This window comes from Centroberyx affinis, unplaced genomic scaffold (assembly GCF_046629955.1).
Source record: "Centroberyx affinis isolate AG114_WGS23_722 - 3 ecotype Tasmania unplaced genomic scaffold, CSIRO-AGI_Caff_v1 ptg001497l_1, whole genome shotgun sequence".
NCBI lineage: Eukaryota > Metazoa > Chordata > Actinopteri > Beryciformes > Berycidae > Centroberyx > Centroberyx affinis.
This window is the reverse complement of record NW_027279962.1, coordinates 230822-246991: the sequence shown is the minus strand read 5'-3', so window position 1 is coordinate 246991 and position 16170 is coordinate 230822. Positions and strand designations below refer to the sequence as shown.

The 16170-nt window shown below is 40.1% G+C and overlaps 2 protein-coding genes across 3 annotated transcripts; one reads left to right on the top strand and one right to left on the bottom strand.

The window, feature by feature from the left end:
- Positions 1-3: 3 nt before the first annotated feature.
- On the bottom strand, positions 4-5217 carry LOC139650501 (uncharacterized). Its single transcript, XM_071527192.1, has 5 exons — positions 5122-5217; positions 4665-4772; positions 4401-4547; positions 2430-3068; positions 4-1443 (listed from the first exon to the last, which is right to left on the bottom strand). Exons 1-5 carry the CDS (start codon positions 5165-5167, stop codon positions 521-523), a joined length of 1863 nt encoding a protein of 620 aa, XP_071383293.1. The 5' UTR covers positions 5168-5217; the 3' UTR covers positions 4-520.
- A 1455-nt stretch (positions 5218-6672) lies between these two features.
- Positions 6673-16168, top strand: tap1 (transporter 1, ATP-binding cassette, sub-family B (MDR/TAP)). Of its 2 annotated transcripts, XM_071527185.1 has the most exons (13): positions 6673-6924; positions 7373-7705; positions 9467-9662; positions 10263-10377; positions 10988-11118; positions 11392-11597; positions 12373-12570; positions 12921-13049; positions 13255-13440; positions 13624-13797; positions 14112-14271; positions 15079-15215; positions 15325-16168. In XM_071527185.1, exons 2-13 carry the CDS (start codon positions 7385-7387, stop codon positions 15553-15555), a joined length of 2184 nt encoding a protein of 727 aa, XP_071383286.1. In that variant the 5' UTR covers positions 6673-6924; positions 7373-7384; the 3' UTR covers positions 15556-16168. The 2 variants fall into 2 exon arrangements, with proteins under 2 accessions (XP_071383286.1, XP_071383287.1); XM_071527186.1 differs by lacking the exon at positions 6673-6924 and having other exon boundaries at positions 7364-7705.
- The last annotated feature ends 2 nt before the right edge of the window (positions 16169-16170 follow it).

Below are 16170 nucleotides of genomic sequence, written 5' to 3'. Positions count from 1 at the left end.
GACATTTATTAAAATTCCAAATAGTTCATAAATGTCGGAATAAGATGAACATGTTTTAGTGTGAGTTTAACACAGACATGTTTTTCCTTTTATCCATGAACTGATAATGGTGGTTGAGAATGAATCTCAAAAGAATTTAAATTTGAAGGAACAACATAGCCTTTTCCGTTACAAAAACAAGATGAACGTCTTACACACAATAGCGCATAAATCATTCCACATAACTAAAACAACCGTTCAGTTACGTAAAGACCATTGGATTGTTTCAGATCTTGTGAGCCTGGCAGCAATGGATTTTGGTTAAGGTAACCACAATCCTTGCTTAACAGGATTTAGTCTTATTAATCAAGATCTAATTAAGGACAGTTAATTTGGCAAAGTCTTTGACTCCAAACTTCCCATCATGCCACACATAGCAGGTTCCACGATGTGTATATGATCATGTTGTAAATAATGAAGGTATACACAGCTGATGCTTACTTAGCACTTAAATCCATATGTAGATCTCCTTAATCCCTCTCTATTGGTCACCAACTTTCTCCGGATGTGGCCCCGGAGCTTCCCGTTCCATACAGTATTCCTCCCAAAGTTCATTGAACAAGTTCCCGGTCGCATTATAAGAGCAACCCTGATCCTTCTTGGGATCGCACAATCCCAAATCCATCTTTTTAAACACGGCGCAGAACACCTGCCGAGAGAGCGGGGTGGTCTGTTTCTCTAAACAGTGGTTGTTGTACTGCCTGTACACCTCCGACATGTTGGAGAACACCGGCTCCAGGTACAGCTTGGAGATGGACGTCCCGCAGTAGTACGAGGGCACCTTCGGCAAACTCTCCAGGAACTCCTTCAGGATTGAATGCTCCGAAGCTTTACGGGACTTCCTCGGCAATCGTTTCTTAGTGTTGCTCTCTGCCTCATCCGGCTGGTCCGCTGCGGCTTGTGCCCAGTTAAGTACGGACCACTCTCCAATCCCTAAAGTGGAGAGGAACATCTTTTTGCACACTTGTTTCCTCTCGCCGTCGACGACCAAATGGTACCGCAGCGAGACTGATCTCCTCGACTGAGTCCACGGTGCTCGGGTCCTTTCCACCGGGTCGCGGTCAACCAGTCCGGCCACATAGACCTTTCTCTGAGCCCAGTTCATGCACTGCCAGAACCCTTCAAACAGTTCCTTCCTCGTTTCTTCACTGATGTCGGCACAGAAGCGGTTGGACGCCCTTTTGCAAGCGTTGGACGAGCATCTCAGTCCTATTGCCCTCTCCTCTTTAGTTACGGTTGCGCCATCTTTTTTCCGTTTACTGATGTATGGTTTGCCCTCCATCCTCAGTTGCTTCTGTCGGTTTTGCTTCCATGTCAGTGGCTTTGCAACCCTCGCTTTCTTTCTGGACAGCCCTTCTGGCTCTGGAGCTGTGCTTTTGTCTTTGTCAGTGGCACTAACTTGTTCTGCAAAAAGAGGTCAATGTCATTAACATTCATGAGCCATAATGAGCTAATATCTGAACTAGTAACTAAGGAGAAAAATGGAAAACGATGATGTTACTAGTTCTAACCTCAAAACAATCTAACTATACACACATCGACAGTGGGTGCTGGGTTAAGTGCCGAACATCAGTTGAGAAGTAGAACCCAAAGTATTATTCAACTCATTCATTCATGACAATGTTTTGATCCAAGATGGATCTTCGTCAGGTCAATATACAATTACAAGCACCTGTTCATTCATCCTATTATATAGGCCTCATTATCACCTGGTGATATGACATCACATATGCAAGTATTTTTGAAAACGTATGTATATAATTTTCTAATATAATGTTTCTATGTGCATTTTGTCTAGGCTTTTTCTACATATGCTTCTTCTATATATTTTTTGTATTCCATATTTTTGGAATATACTGGTACCATGTATATATTTATATATGCCTACTCCCTGAAATGGATAAGGTTGAGTCCCACCTGTCTAATTCACTAATTGTAAATTGACTTGACGAAGATCCATCTTGGATCGTTGTCATGAATTAAAGAGTTGAATAATACTTTGGTGTGTGGGTCCTACTTCTCAACTGATGTTACTAGTTCTAACATTGCTCGATCTCTACATTAGCATACTAATTACATTAGAGAAGAGGTCTTGTGACTGGATGGCTGCCGGTTTAACTCCCCAGACCAGCTTGGAAAATCTGGACAGGGAGAGTAAACAAGTAAAACTCTTCATCAACAGCTAATGTTGAAGTGCCTGTGAGTATGTGACTAATAAACCCAAACTGCTCCCACCGAGCTGCACAGTGATCATCAGAAGACTGATGGTGTGTTGGGCAGCTCCCAAGCGTGAATGCTGGCAAATGTATGAATGTGAAGTAGTAAACAGCCGAAAAAGAGCACGCTCAGCAAACCTCCCCTTTATAAATACAGACTAAAAACAGACTTACCTCCCTGGGTTATTTCCCCAGTATTATTGACGACAGAGGGAGCAGGGTTCTGTTGTGGGCACTGTGGGATCGCCTGCCGTTTTTCTATCTTATTTTCATTTGATTCACTCTTTTTTGTCGGTGCTTTTTGCGCCCAGTTGAGCACGGACCACTCTCCTACCCCCAGAGTGGAGAGGAACATGTTTTTACACACTTGTTTCCTTTTGCCGTCCACCTTCAGATGATAACGAAGCGAAACTGATCTTCTCGACTGCGATCCTACCGCTCGGGATCGTTCCACCGGGTCACGGTCAACTAGTCCCGCCACAAACACTTTTCTCTGAGCCCAGTTCATGAGCTGCCAGAACTCATCAAATACTCTCTTCCTGGCTTCGTCGTTTATCTCATTACAAAGCCGGTTTGATGCCTTTTTGCACGCGTTCGAGGTGCATCTTGGTCCGATTGTCCTTGGTTGTTTTTTCACACACTCTCCATCTTTTTTTCTTTTGCTTATGTATTCTTTCCCCTCCATCCTCAGCTGTTTCTGCTTGTTTTGCTTCCACTTTGATGGTTCTGCCACTCTGGCTTTGGATTTCTTTCTGGCAGGCCCGGCCTTCTCCAAAGCAGTGTTTCCATTTTTGGCAGCCGCATTAAGGTGTGCTGTAAAAAAAAAACCCATACAGAGCTGGAATCATTACTGTGTTTCAGATAAAAGTATTGCTCTTCAGCAAGCTTCAAACTGTGAAAGCCGTGGCATGAAATAAGCAGGTTCTGGTTGGAAACAATTTTGAGCCAATTAAAATTTCCAAATGACTACCTGCTATGCACATTCATATAGATTCCATTAATGTCAGTACTTGTTTCTGAGAAATAATGAACAATGTTATTCCTAGTTCTGCAACCCAACACTCTACAGAAATCCCACCCATGATGGATGTCACATTGGGATGAATTTTGAGATAGTTTGTATGTGGAACTATGGGCTAAAATTGATAGAACAAATTTTGTTTAATTATCTTGAAACATCTGTGGTAATATCAGTTAGATAAAGAAATTCAGCTTACATTAAAATATAACTATGTGATAAAATGTGGAAGACATCCCAGCTAGGTTACAAAAGATGTCAAAGAACTACAAGCAATGTCGATGTTAAGGGTTAGTTAATGCTTAATAAGGGTTAGTTAATGCTTAATAAGCATTAACTAACCCTTAATTAATAGGTAACTAATGTTCATGTTAAGTAAGGTATTCATTTATACATTATTTAATAGTTTATAAAGATGACTATTAAATAATGTATAAATTAATACCTTAGTTAACATGAACACCATTAGTAAATGATTACCAGACACATTAGTTAACTGTTAATTAAGGGTTAGTTAATGTTTATTAAGCATTAACTAACCCTTAACTTAGTGACCCTTATTGTAAAGTGTTACCCAATAAAGATACAGGAACTTGAAGCACATTAATATTCTGATATTAATCTGGATACTCAAGGATGTAATTTAAGAGTTGATGCATGTAAACATCATATCATGTTATAACAGTCTGGCTAAACTCATCTCCTGATTATGATAAAACTCGTATGCCACTATAACTGGGATAGTGAGGCATTTAGACACTTTATCCCAATTAAATGTGAGTTTCTGTAGCCTGGGTAACTTCTGTTTCTGTAGTCATATCCAGAATATTCTGTTTATTCATGCATACATGCAGGGATATATGTGAATGGGGATATAAAGATGCATATAAATAGGCTTATTAACCAGAATATGAGCTGGCATTCAGAAAACTCTGAATCCAAATACAGTGAGATTTTTATATAATCAGAATAATCTTAATTAAACGTGAACAGTGATGTTTCAAAGCATAATTAAAACAGAATCTAACAACAAAATAATCTTTAGATCAGTGGATTTTATCAAAATCTGGGTCCAGTAGTTATATATATCGACTGAGGATACAGGACTTCACTACAGTATTACTTACTGGTCTCAGCACCCAGAGGCACTGGGTTCTGGGGTGGGCACTGGGGAATCATCTGTGGCTCTGCAATAACCGAGTGGGACCTTTTTTTGGAAGGTCCATCTTTCTCCAAGTCAAATTTCCTGTTTGCGTCAGTGATGTGTACGTGTTCTGGAAAGACAGCACATGACACCTTGTTATGGCATGTCAGTTGTTGTTATTATTATTGTCAGTTATTGTTGTGTGTTTTGACTGAAAGACACAACAACATTTGAACTTGATACCAACCTGGCTGGACATGGTGCAGTCCCAACGCCTCAGTGACTGTCGGTCTGTGCACAGGGGGGTCATTGGTAGGTTTTGGAAGGAGACCAATATCCTCCATTGCTGCAAAGGCTAAAAGAGAGGAAATAGGTTCTTTTAGCCTATTGCATCAAGCAAGATAATGTGTTTTTTATGATGCAGATTCATTAATACTCAGTGACTGGCCAGCTTGTCTATTCATTCACACCCTTGTTATTTTCCATCCAGATTTTTGACAGCAATGCCAAGTGTCCAAATCCAGATGTTATTGTGCGTAGAGGTAGGCGTTGCAGGCCTAACAGCTATCGACAAGGTAAGTCAAAACAGCCTTAATGTTAGTCGGAATAGATATTTAGCTGTTCTTCGTGACAATCCCTATAAATTCTTACATATACACTAATATAAAGCCACCAAAATATTTTCGGCTGGCGCAAATGCTTACACAATGTTATACATTTGAAAACGTCTCGTAGACCCGTCGGTTCCATCCAGATCGAGGCTTCTCACAAAGCAAGTTTCCCCCGCTGCCGCTTTGTTACTCCATTATTACTGTGACAGCGAGAAACCCAGCATCTGTCAGCGCTTCACTTCAGTTTATATTCTGACAAATATCTTAACTGTCGGATATGAGGTGCTTCCCACTGGCAGCTGCCATGTCGGAGCATGCGCATTAGGTTCCGGGGTAGAAAAAAAAAACATATCCACTTATATAGGAAATGTATGGTGTCCCATTCAGCAAATAAAGTAAAATAAAACATATAATACGAATACTACTAATAGTAATGCATTTCAGATATTCAGAATATGTTTTGTGATATTTCAAAAATATACAAAACCTGTCTGAAAAGTGTTTTTGTTCATGTAGATGACAAATTAATTCAAAATATATTTTCTTTGGATGCTGGAAATATATTTTAGACACTCAAAATATATTTTTAATGAATACCATCTACACGAACAGCAAATTTAAGGTCTCCCATTCCACAAACTACTACCACTACAACTACTACTACATCTGGGTTATTACTACTACTACTAATAATAATACTAATTTAAAAATAAATCCAAAATGAATTCTACATATTCAGAATAAGTTTAGTGATCTTTCAATACATACAAACACTGAAAATATATTTCGAATTAATTTTAAATACATGCACAACTACATTTTTTGCCATTTTTTTCTTATATTTTGAAGCACATCTCCAAACTGAAATAGCCTAGCCTTTTGTTTTGTTTTTTCCCTTTTGGAGGTGTTTGCACCATGGCTGCTTAAAATAATGATAGGCCTAATATTTATAGCTTTGCTGATGTCATCCGTCTAACATGAAAGGATGACTTTGGGAAAAGGAAGGAAACTATAAGGAAGTTCAAAGATTCTTCTGGGGTCTTTCAGGGGCTGTAAAGCTTCACCTGCAGCATGTAGTCTACTCTATCTCTAAGGTTCAAGCACGGAAAACATCCAGTGGTATCAGAAAAGTAGGCTATCATTATCAATAACTGTGTTTTTGTTGCTTTTGTGTCCACGAATGGAAAAAACATGTGTATATTAAAATTATTTTATATTTAATGGATAATGGTTTAGCCTAAATCCCCATGTACAATGTTCATATATTAGATAGATAGATAGATAGATAGATAGATAGATAGATAGATAGATAGATAGATAGATAGATAGATAGATTGATTGATTGATTGATTGATTGATTGATTGATTGGATGCCCCTTGGATTGTTGCATACAGGATATAATCACTTTGTAGTTCCAGCTCTTCGCCACTTGATGTCGCTGTTGGACTGGAGATGATCATGGCAGTATTAGACAGCTGATCTTCCATTCCACGCTTCATATCAGGCGTGTTACCCTTATTTCTTCACGCCATTTTTGCCTTTATACATTATAGATTTCACTTTCAAAGTGAGAGCAGGTGGAGCAGGACTTGGACTAATGAAATAATAATGCTGAAAACAAACAGTTTTAACCCTCGGCGCGGTACGCCATTACAGCAGAGGAGGAGGGACCATGGGACTTTCCAATGGAAGGCATTATAAATGGTTACTTTCGGTTTCAATCTGACGGAAGCAAAGACAAAGCATGCTCTGGAAGACGTCTGAATAGGTTTACCGGCTGGGGATCGATATATAGATCATATTTTAATTAGTCTGGGAATTGATTTGAGTGGTTTAAAAGTCTGAGACGAATCGCAAACATCTGTCAAAGCAAGCTTGGTTGGCCGAACGGAAAAGTAAGTTGGACTTGAACTGCTGTGGTCACAACAGACTTAGCAACTAGGCTACAGTCTTACTTAAATTTGTAGAACTTGTTTACTTAAATTTGATGTTGATAATTATGTGTTTTGGAGTGCTATGTGGGCTTAGGGTTGCTTTCCTTTCAACAAAATATTATGTTCGAGAAAGCTATAGCTAGGTGAAAATGAAAGTGGCTGTGCAGAATACAGTCTGTAGGTAGGTAGACGTAAGTATAACTGAAAGTAACTCTTAAAATGGCAGTGGAGGGTAATTCCACATTCAAATTTTAGTTTTTGCACTTACAAAGCTGTAATAGATAACCATGTATTGTATTCTAGGCTGTTCAGCCCCCCTCTAGTGATTGAGACCTGAGTGTGTGTGTGTGTGTGTATACCTGAATCCCCCATTAACACACTATGACCCTCACTGTCCTTGTACTTGCAGAAGCCGTGAGTGATGCAGAAAATGAGCTACTTCAGCCCCTTGCTCTTCGTCTGCCTGGATGTGTGTGTGGTGCACGCCATCCGCCTGGCCCAGCACTCGCCTCTCCTCCTCTCCCAGCCCTTCGTCACCTTGTGGGGCGGGGGGCTAGTCAGGGCCGGCCTCCTCCTCTTCCTCACCCTCAGCTACCCCGGGAGCCTGCCGTGGATGAGCAGCTTCGGCGGGCTCCAGTCGCTGGGGGTCCTTTGCTTCCACTTCCCGGTGTACACCAGCCTTCTGTGGGCGCTGGGTCGGCCCACCGTGGAGGAGCTGTGGGGCTGGCACTCCTGGCAGAGGGTGGGTGCTGTTTGTTATGTTCAGTGGTGGAATGTAACTAAGTACATTTACTCAAGTACTGTACTTAAGCACAATTTAGAGGTACTTGTACTTTACTTGAGTATTTATACTTCTACTCCACTACACTTCAGAGGGAAATATTGTACTTTTTACTCCACTACATTTATTTGATAACTTAAGTTACTAGATGCTTTGCAGATTCGGATTATTAATACAAATTATTAATCAACTAATAAATTATGATATATTTTTATAGGTTAAGCTACCCAGCAGTATATCAAGTAATTAAAATTAGCTCCACCTTTACCAGCTGCAACATTAAAGTGATGAACACATTAATGCATCAATAATTATATGAGTAAGTCCAATAACACGATATATATGATTCTGAAATGTGCCATTCTGCATAATGCTGCTTTTAATTTTGCTACTTTAAGTACATTTTGATGCTAATACTTTTGTACTTTGACTTAAGTAAGATTTTGAATGCAGGACTTTTACTTGTAACAAAGTATTTTTACACTGTGGTATTACTACTTTTACTTAAGTCAAAGATCTGAATACTTCTTCCACCACTGTTTATGTTGGTGTGTTTGAAATCAAGGGTAATTCCACGATGAATCACATCCCACTAGTAAAATGATAGGTGGCACATTTCTTATCTCTCCCTCCTAGTGCTTGTGCCATGTAGCGATATAATAGAAAGAGGCCCATGATGCATTTTGGGTCCTGGAGCATGGTTTTATTGTGCGTTCACATGTTGGTGGGACAGTCTGACATCCACGACTTCCAATCAGCAGCTAAACAGTGTTACATTCACATGCTATTTTATCAGAAAATCAAACCAGGAAGAGAAATGATAAATAAACATGGACGTCCTGAAAAGGATATTGTTAACATTTAAACAAATGTTAGTTATGATGGTTAGTCTGGCTAACTGCAAACGTAAAGGTGCATGTGTATATAAGTGTTTTCTTACTGTTAACTGACACAAAACTTGATTTTTCCGCCATGTTGAGAGGGTTAAAGGTTAATCATTGCATCATAACTTGGCTAGCAAAATTTTGTCTGACTGTCCAACTTAATCAGCCGACTTTGGATGGCGTTCATGAAGTTTCCAAAATAGCTTATTAGTTTTTCAGATATATATGGTAGCATGTGAATACAGGATGAGACACACCAGTCTAGACTTTATTAGACTAGACTATATTCTAGACTAGACTACAGTATATTCTCTGTGTATCGTCAGTTCGTAGATGTCTGAGACAAAAAAAACAGCACTGCAAAAAAAGTACATCTTACTAAGTCATTTTTATCATGTAATCAGTCTTATAATCTTTTGTTTTCCTTAAAACAAGTGAAAATATCTGCCAGCGGAGTGAGATAATTTCACGGGTTAGGGTTTTTTTTTTTTTTTTTATATTTGCGTAACAAGTAGTTTAAGTAACAAGATTTCAAGACCCACTACAAGATTAAATGACTTGTTGAGGTGGATATGTTTTTGCAGGGAGGCTATTGAGATTGAAACTGAAACCAAACTTATCTGAGTTTCATTCCAAACTGAGAAATCCACCATTTATAAGAAGTGTTGTTTAGTGTTATAAATGAGTCAACATACAAGTAAAATTCATTTTGGGGGGGGGGGGGGAAATAGTAAGATCTTTGCCTTCCACATCTTTGAGAATCATCTGTATTATTGTATTTAATTTTGTTCTGGATATATCCTGGCATTTTGTGTGAAACCTGTCATTCGTCTTGCAGCTGTTACAGAGTTATGGCGTGACGGTGGTGGCCTGGCTGTACTGGAGCCGGTACATCTCACCTCATTTGACGAGGAAGACGTCTGAGGAACCCGAGGAGAACACTGGAGCCTCCCTGAAGAGACTGACGGGATACATGCTGCCGTACAGCAGCCGCTTTGCTGCTGTGCTCGTTCTCGTGGTTCTCTCCTCTTACGGTACGTGGGGCATCGCCTCCCTTAATAGAGGAGACGCTAGAGCTTGTAACCCTGCATGCAGATGTCTAGTGTGGCTGCAAAGTTTTGAATAGTCAAATCATGTGTTTTTCATTGCCTTGTTATTGCCTTTCATAATGGTACGTCATTTTGATGAGTTAACATCTAGGTAGCATTAATCAAAAATAAGCAGATAAAAATTAGAGATTAATTTAGAGGTCACCATCAACCCCAACGATGGATAGAAACATTCTCCAAGCATCGGTTTTGAGATTTTTATTCTTGTAGTCTTTCAAATATAAGTAACTGGGAAGCTTTGAATGGCTGTAATCAACTTGTCATCCAATTATTGTTCATGAAATAAAATAAAATCACATCGGTAGGGAAACAAGGAGGCCCGGCAATCTGATTGGTTATTGATGGCCGATGACTGCAAATGTTCAGCTGTGCCCAACTTTTCTCTGTCATCAGCGGTCAACAGATTTCCACGTTCTGATGTGACCTCATTTCAAAATGTAAGAGAAGTTGATTACAGCCATTTTTCAAGGCCATGCTGCTTCTCCAAAGATCTATTTAGTTCTAACGTGTGAATTGTGACCTCAGGTGAGATGGCTTTTCCTCAGTACACCGGTCGCGTGTCTGACTGGATCACAAATGAAGAAATGCCTGATGCATTTGCACACGCCATCACAGTCATGGCGCTGCTGACGATCGCCAGGTAATGTAACTGTAGTCACACAGTAGAAGAACTACAGATGAAGCTAAAGCGTTTCTCTCATGATCAAAACAGCATTTCTACATAACATTTTAGACATTTAGTTGATATTCTTATCCAGAGCAACTTACAAAGAGTTTAAATTCCTAGATCACCAACATTATAAATAGGGTTAGACTGATATTGGGTTGATATTGGCCTTTTATTAAACACTGGATATCATCCAGTCATAAAACACTGGGATGCTTGTAATTTTTTGGCATAAAATTGTAAAATTTAAAGATACTGGATATAAAAAATATCAGTTATCGGCAGCTTCAAATTCATATCAGTTGAATCCTGATTATTAGCAACCAATATTAAGGAGTGCAAAGATCAGAATCTGCACCCCTCAATTTGTGTTTATACTTTTGAAGGATTTTAAGTGATGATTTGGTCTAGATTTGTACATATCTTTATCATAACTTTACTATTTTATAGTAGCAATTAATTATGAAATATGTTATTATAATTTTAAATATTATTATTATTATCAGTAATAGTAGTAGTGGTATTTTAGATACTCTAGACTGTAATGCCTGTTGTGTCCCTCTCCTCCCTCCGTCTCTTCCAGTGCTGTGCTTGAGTTTGCATGTGACCTCATTTACAACACCACCATGAGCCGCATCCACACCTCAGTGCAGGGACTGGTCTTCCAGGCTGTGCTGAAACAAGAGATTGCTTTCTTTGACGCCACTCCCACAGGTGAGTCACCTACACTACACACTGTACACATACAACTGACTTCATGGAGAATCATCTACCTACTATCTGCATTTTTTACATGATTATTTTGTCAGTTTAATTATGGCTTCATTTCCTGATTGTTTTGATAGATCTGCTTGACAGAATTTGTGTTGGGTGGTAAAAAAAAATAAAAGGTGTTTATCAAAGAGAATGCAGGATTTTATGAACATGCTGAGTGCAAAGTTTAACCCCATGTCCTTTGATGAGGCTAACACACATTTCATATGCTAGGTGAAATGGTGTCCCGCGTCACCACAGACACCAACGAGATGAGCGAGGCGCTGAGCGAGAAGCTAAGTCTCTTGATGTGGTACGCGGCCCGGCTTGGCTTTCTCTTTTACTTCATGGTGAGCCAGTCGTGGAAAATCTCTCTGCTCACTTGCATGGGACTGCCGATCATCTGGGTCATACCAGAGCTGACTGGATACTTCCACCAGGTAAAGATCAGTTCCTCAAATTTCCCACATTCTTAAAGGAAAATCCACCCCAAAGCACTTTAACACTGTTGAAAAAAACAGCTATTGATGACATACCTTGTATTTCTGGACCCATTTTGTATTTGTATTAAGTATTTTTCTTACACCTGTGGGTACCTAGCCAAACACAGACCATGTGATGTCATGTCAAGATATTTCCAGCGCAGCTACAAAAATCAACAGTAAACATCAGGTTTTGGTGTCAGTCCTTCAGAATCAAAGAGCGAGGCCTTCTTTCTAGACTCACCATTTTGCACCGACATTCAACAATCATACAGGGAGAAATCCATTGTAGAAGATGCATAGAGACCAATTTCCCTACTGACAGTAACCTCAATAGACCAGAATGCAATGCAGCCACAAGACATCGCATTTTGAGTAAGGGGCGCCCCATTGTTCACAAAATAGTTGCTAGTTAGCTATATTTATATGCCGATATGCCGACCTTTGTTTGAAAGGAACAAGTTCAGGCCCGTTCTCTGGAGATTGTCTAAAAGCATTCTGGGAAATGTAGGAAATCACTAACTGCAGTAGAAGTAGACGAGGCAGGTTGAGGGAAAGTGGGTACACAAAGTAAATTACAACATTTGATCACAAAATAGTTCCTGCAATGCATTGAACATCACAGATTGATGATACTAACAGTGTGAGAGCATCCATGGGTGGATTTTTCCTGTGAATATTAAATTGTCGGATAAACTCATCTGTCAATAATTTTTATCCATGTTTTATCCAGACTATTTCAGCAAAGGTTCAACAGTCGCTGGCTAAAGCCAACCAAGTGGCCACAGAGACCTTCTCCTGCATGAAGACGGTGAGGAGCTTTGCCAACGAGGACGGCGAGACGGAGAGGTACAGGCAGCGGCTGGACGTCACTTACAGCCTCAATAAAAGGGAAGCGGCAGCCTACGCAGCCTCCACCTGCGCCAACAGCGTGAGTCATAAGCTGACCTGGGCCATAAAGTGTCTGCAAATAATTCTTAGCATCTCTTTTAGTCTGCTCTGAGTAGCAGATGGACGGGGTTTAACCACAACAGGACAAATCAGATGTCAATCACAGTCAAGTACACTAAATTGACTGTCAAATACCTTGCCTAAACTTTCTGGAATTCGTTGCATTGTCTTATGTGGCAAACCCCACCCATCTAATACTTAGAGAAGTTTAAAACAAGATCCAAGAGTTAAATATTATTTAGCCCAATAAGCCAATTTCTTGAATGTAAATACATAGTTTGTGAGTGGCATTTAATAAACAAACAAGACTGTTTGTTTATGTCCTCCTAGATGACCACTCTGGCCCTGAAGGTTTGTATTCTGTACTATGGAGGCACGCTGGTGACCAGCGGGACAGTGACCAGTGGAGACCTGGTGTCCTTCGTCCTCTATGAGCTGCAGTTCGCCTCCGCTGTTGAGGTGAGGCCAAAGATGAAGATGAAGGAAATAAGCTAGAAGGGAAAATGTTTTATGTGAACCCATTTAGTACAACAATGGCTGTGTCACTATGCCCCTGTCAGCACTAGAAGCAACTGATTGTTATTTTGTTCAAAGGAGAATTGAATGTTCTATCAAATAAAAAATGTCTAATTGTGCTCCCTATTCACTACCACTTCTCTTCCAGGCTGTGATGCGTTATTACCCGGAGGTGAAGAAGGCCATTGGTGCCTCTGAGAAGATCTTTGAATATTTGGATCGAAAGCCTCAAGTACCCCCGGAGGGCTCTTTGGCCCCTGAAAATCTTGAGGGACACATTCAGTTCAAAAATGTCAAATTTGCCTATCCTGGCAACAAAGACAAAGTGCTCGAGGCATGTTGGATTCATTGCTCTATCTATCTATCTATCTATCTATCTATCTATCTATCTATCTATAGTCATTAAGACAAACTCCTGTGCTGTTACTATACTTGTAATTAATGTGATTCTGGTTACATATGGTGATCTATGACTCCCTAACAACCCCCCCACCCCCCACCCCTCTCTCCACACCAGGGCCTGTCTCTGGAGATGAAGCCAGGCCAGATCACTGCCCTGGTGGGGCTTAATGCCTCGGGGAAGACCACCTGCGTCAAGCTGCTGGAGAGGTTTTACCAGCCCGAAGCAGGGGAGATCCTGCTGGATGGAAAGCCACTGCAGTGCTACAAAGACCAGTACCTCCGCAACAAGGTGGCTGGTTAACAGCAGCAATATGCTACACAGATTTACATTTTGCATTTTAAATTTTAGGCATTTAGCTGACACTCTTATCGAGTATGAGCACAGCAATTGACCTTATTCATACCATTTTGAAGACTCAGGGTTTAACTCTTTTAGCCATTCTGCCTAAGAGCAACAGCTAAATGCCTAAAATGTAAATCTATGTGTTTAAAAATCTATGTGTGCTTAAAGAGAGAAAGGTTAAGGTTATCAGTCATGAGATATGTGAGACTGTAGCAGTTAGGCAACCACTGATTTTTCCTCTCTTTCCTTTTTGCTGTTAGATCTCGGTGGTGAGCCAGGACTGCGTGCTGTTTGCTCGCTCTGTGAGGGAGAACATCAAGTACGGCTACGAGAACGCTTCCGACGAGGAGATGTACAGAGCCGCCAGGCTGGCCAGTGCCCACAGATTCATTGAGGAGCTCTCTAAAGGATATGAAACAGGTCTGGCCCACAAACTCAGGGTTTAGTGTGGTGGATCCCAAAGCCTTTTTACTTTTATCTCACTCATAAGAAGTTAGACAGATGTAGGGCTGGGCGATATGGTTGAACTCAATATCATGATAATCATAAGGATTTTTCTTGATATCAATATATATCACGATATGGTTCATGTATGCAGTCACATTAAATAATCAAATTAATGTTCATCTCATTGAACCAGAATTAATGTTAGGTGTGGTGTCAAACAAAACTGACATTTTCAAATAATATTCCTACCATACCTCATTTTATCAGAGTTTTTAGGTAAAATTTGCTTGTCATCATGAATTTAGACAGCGGAAATGTGTGTCACAATAATAAAATATCTTCATATCATCACGATATGATTCCACTGAAAGATGATAAACGATAATATTGAATTATCACCCAGCCCTAGACAGATGTATAAGAGTATAAATGTGTAAGAGAATGTATAAAGATGACTATTTTGTTCACTACCCCTACAGTTATGTAATCCTGTATTAAGTAATATCTAATAACAAAAGTATCCTGTATTAAGTAATATCTAATAACAAAAGTCTTCTCAGATTGCATTCTTCTCTGTAGGTCAAAATCTTATCAAATGAGGTTCCCTGGTCTAATCATCTATTTGGCATTTGTTGACATGAGACATTTTAGGAATCGGTTTAACTCTTTCACTGTAAAGTATTAACACGTGAATCAACCCATCATCACATTATGCACCAGACACTTAACGTTGCAGTTTTCTAAGGCTGTACATTAACTCTCTGTAATTTTGTTGTGTAGATGCCGGGGAGAAGGGCGGCCAGGTGTCCGGAGGCCAGAAGCAACGCATTGCCATCGCCAGAGCTTTAATCAGGCAGCCTAAAATCTTGATACTGGACAATGCCACCAGTGACTTGGACACAGAGACTGAATATCAGGTAGGGAAACCTCCTGTGTTTTATCATTATGTATTGGTTCCCTAACCCTAACCCATGTTTTGTTTTTGTTTTTCTACATGTAACATGGAGTCTTTTTTTTCCTCAACAGGTCAACCAAGCTTTGTTAAACGACACCAACCAGGTCTCCGTGCTGCTGATATCTCACAAGATGAGTGCGGTGGAGAAGGCCAATCACATCATCGTCCTGAAAGACGGGACGGTGGAGGAGGAGGGAGGTCACGAGGAGCTGCTGAAGAAAGGCGGGTTTTATGCCGAACTGGTGAGAAAGCAGAATCTAGGTTTTCACCGCGAAGAGGAGGGCGGAGAAGACGCACACTGACACTCCCACAATTCTCTTGGAGGTGGCCAGAAGGTCAGAGAAGCAGGCTTGTGACCGGAGGGTTGCTGGTTTGAATTCCAGACAGGCTGGGAAATTTTGGGTACAAAAAATGATGTACAGCCCTTGAGCAAGGCACTTCACTCCCACCTGCTCCAGACTCGGGCAGCTCCCAGTGTGAATGAATGTGAATGAGAGAATTCATCCTTAGTCGGCTTAGCCGATTAAACTTTTTTTTTTTTTTATTACATTACTGTAGGAGAACCACTCACAACATCACATACTTCTCAATAACTTTTTTCTGACATTTTATCGCTTCATACACTTTGCAGATATACTTTTGTTAAAGCAAGGCTGAATCAACTAGATTTTAGACGCTCGCCTGTTTGCAGTATTGTAGATTGAGTATTTCTACATGTCCAAAATGTATTTATTTTTATTATTAATTTGTTCATTTATTGCATTATTTAACTTTACATTTCCTGTTATAATCTGCATTTCCTTACTTATGTAAATATTGACCAACAGAAGGCAACTATTGTTACACACACACCACCTGCTGTCATGATGATATACACCTGAGAACTTGTGACAATAAACAGTTCGCCTTGAATCACC

Coding starts and splice junctions, on each gene's coding strand:
- LOC139650501 (XM_071527192.1), bottom strand. CDS start 5,167: ATGGAACCGACGGGTCTACGAGACGTTTTCAAATGTATAACATTGT. Junction 4,773..5,121: donor TTTCAAATGTATAACATTGT/GTAAGCATTTGC, acceptor CCTCTCTTTTAG/CCTTTGCAGCAATGGAGGAT. Junction 3,069..4,400: donor GCCTCTGGGTGCTGAGACCA/GTAAGTAATACT, acceptor TTTTTTTTACAG/CACACCTTAATGCGGCTGCC.
- tap1 (XM_071527185.1), top strand. CDS start 7,385: ATGCAGAAAATGAGCTACTTCAGCCCCTTGCTCTTCGTCTGCCTGGAT. Junction 9,663..10,262: donor CGTGGTTCTCTCCTCTTACG/GTACGTGGGGCA, acceptor TTGTGACCTCAG/GTGAGATGGCTTTTCCTCAG. Junction 11,598..12,372: donor TGACTGGATACTTCCACCAG/GTAAAGATCAGT, acceptor TGTTTTATCCAG/ACTATTTCAGCAAAGGTTCA.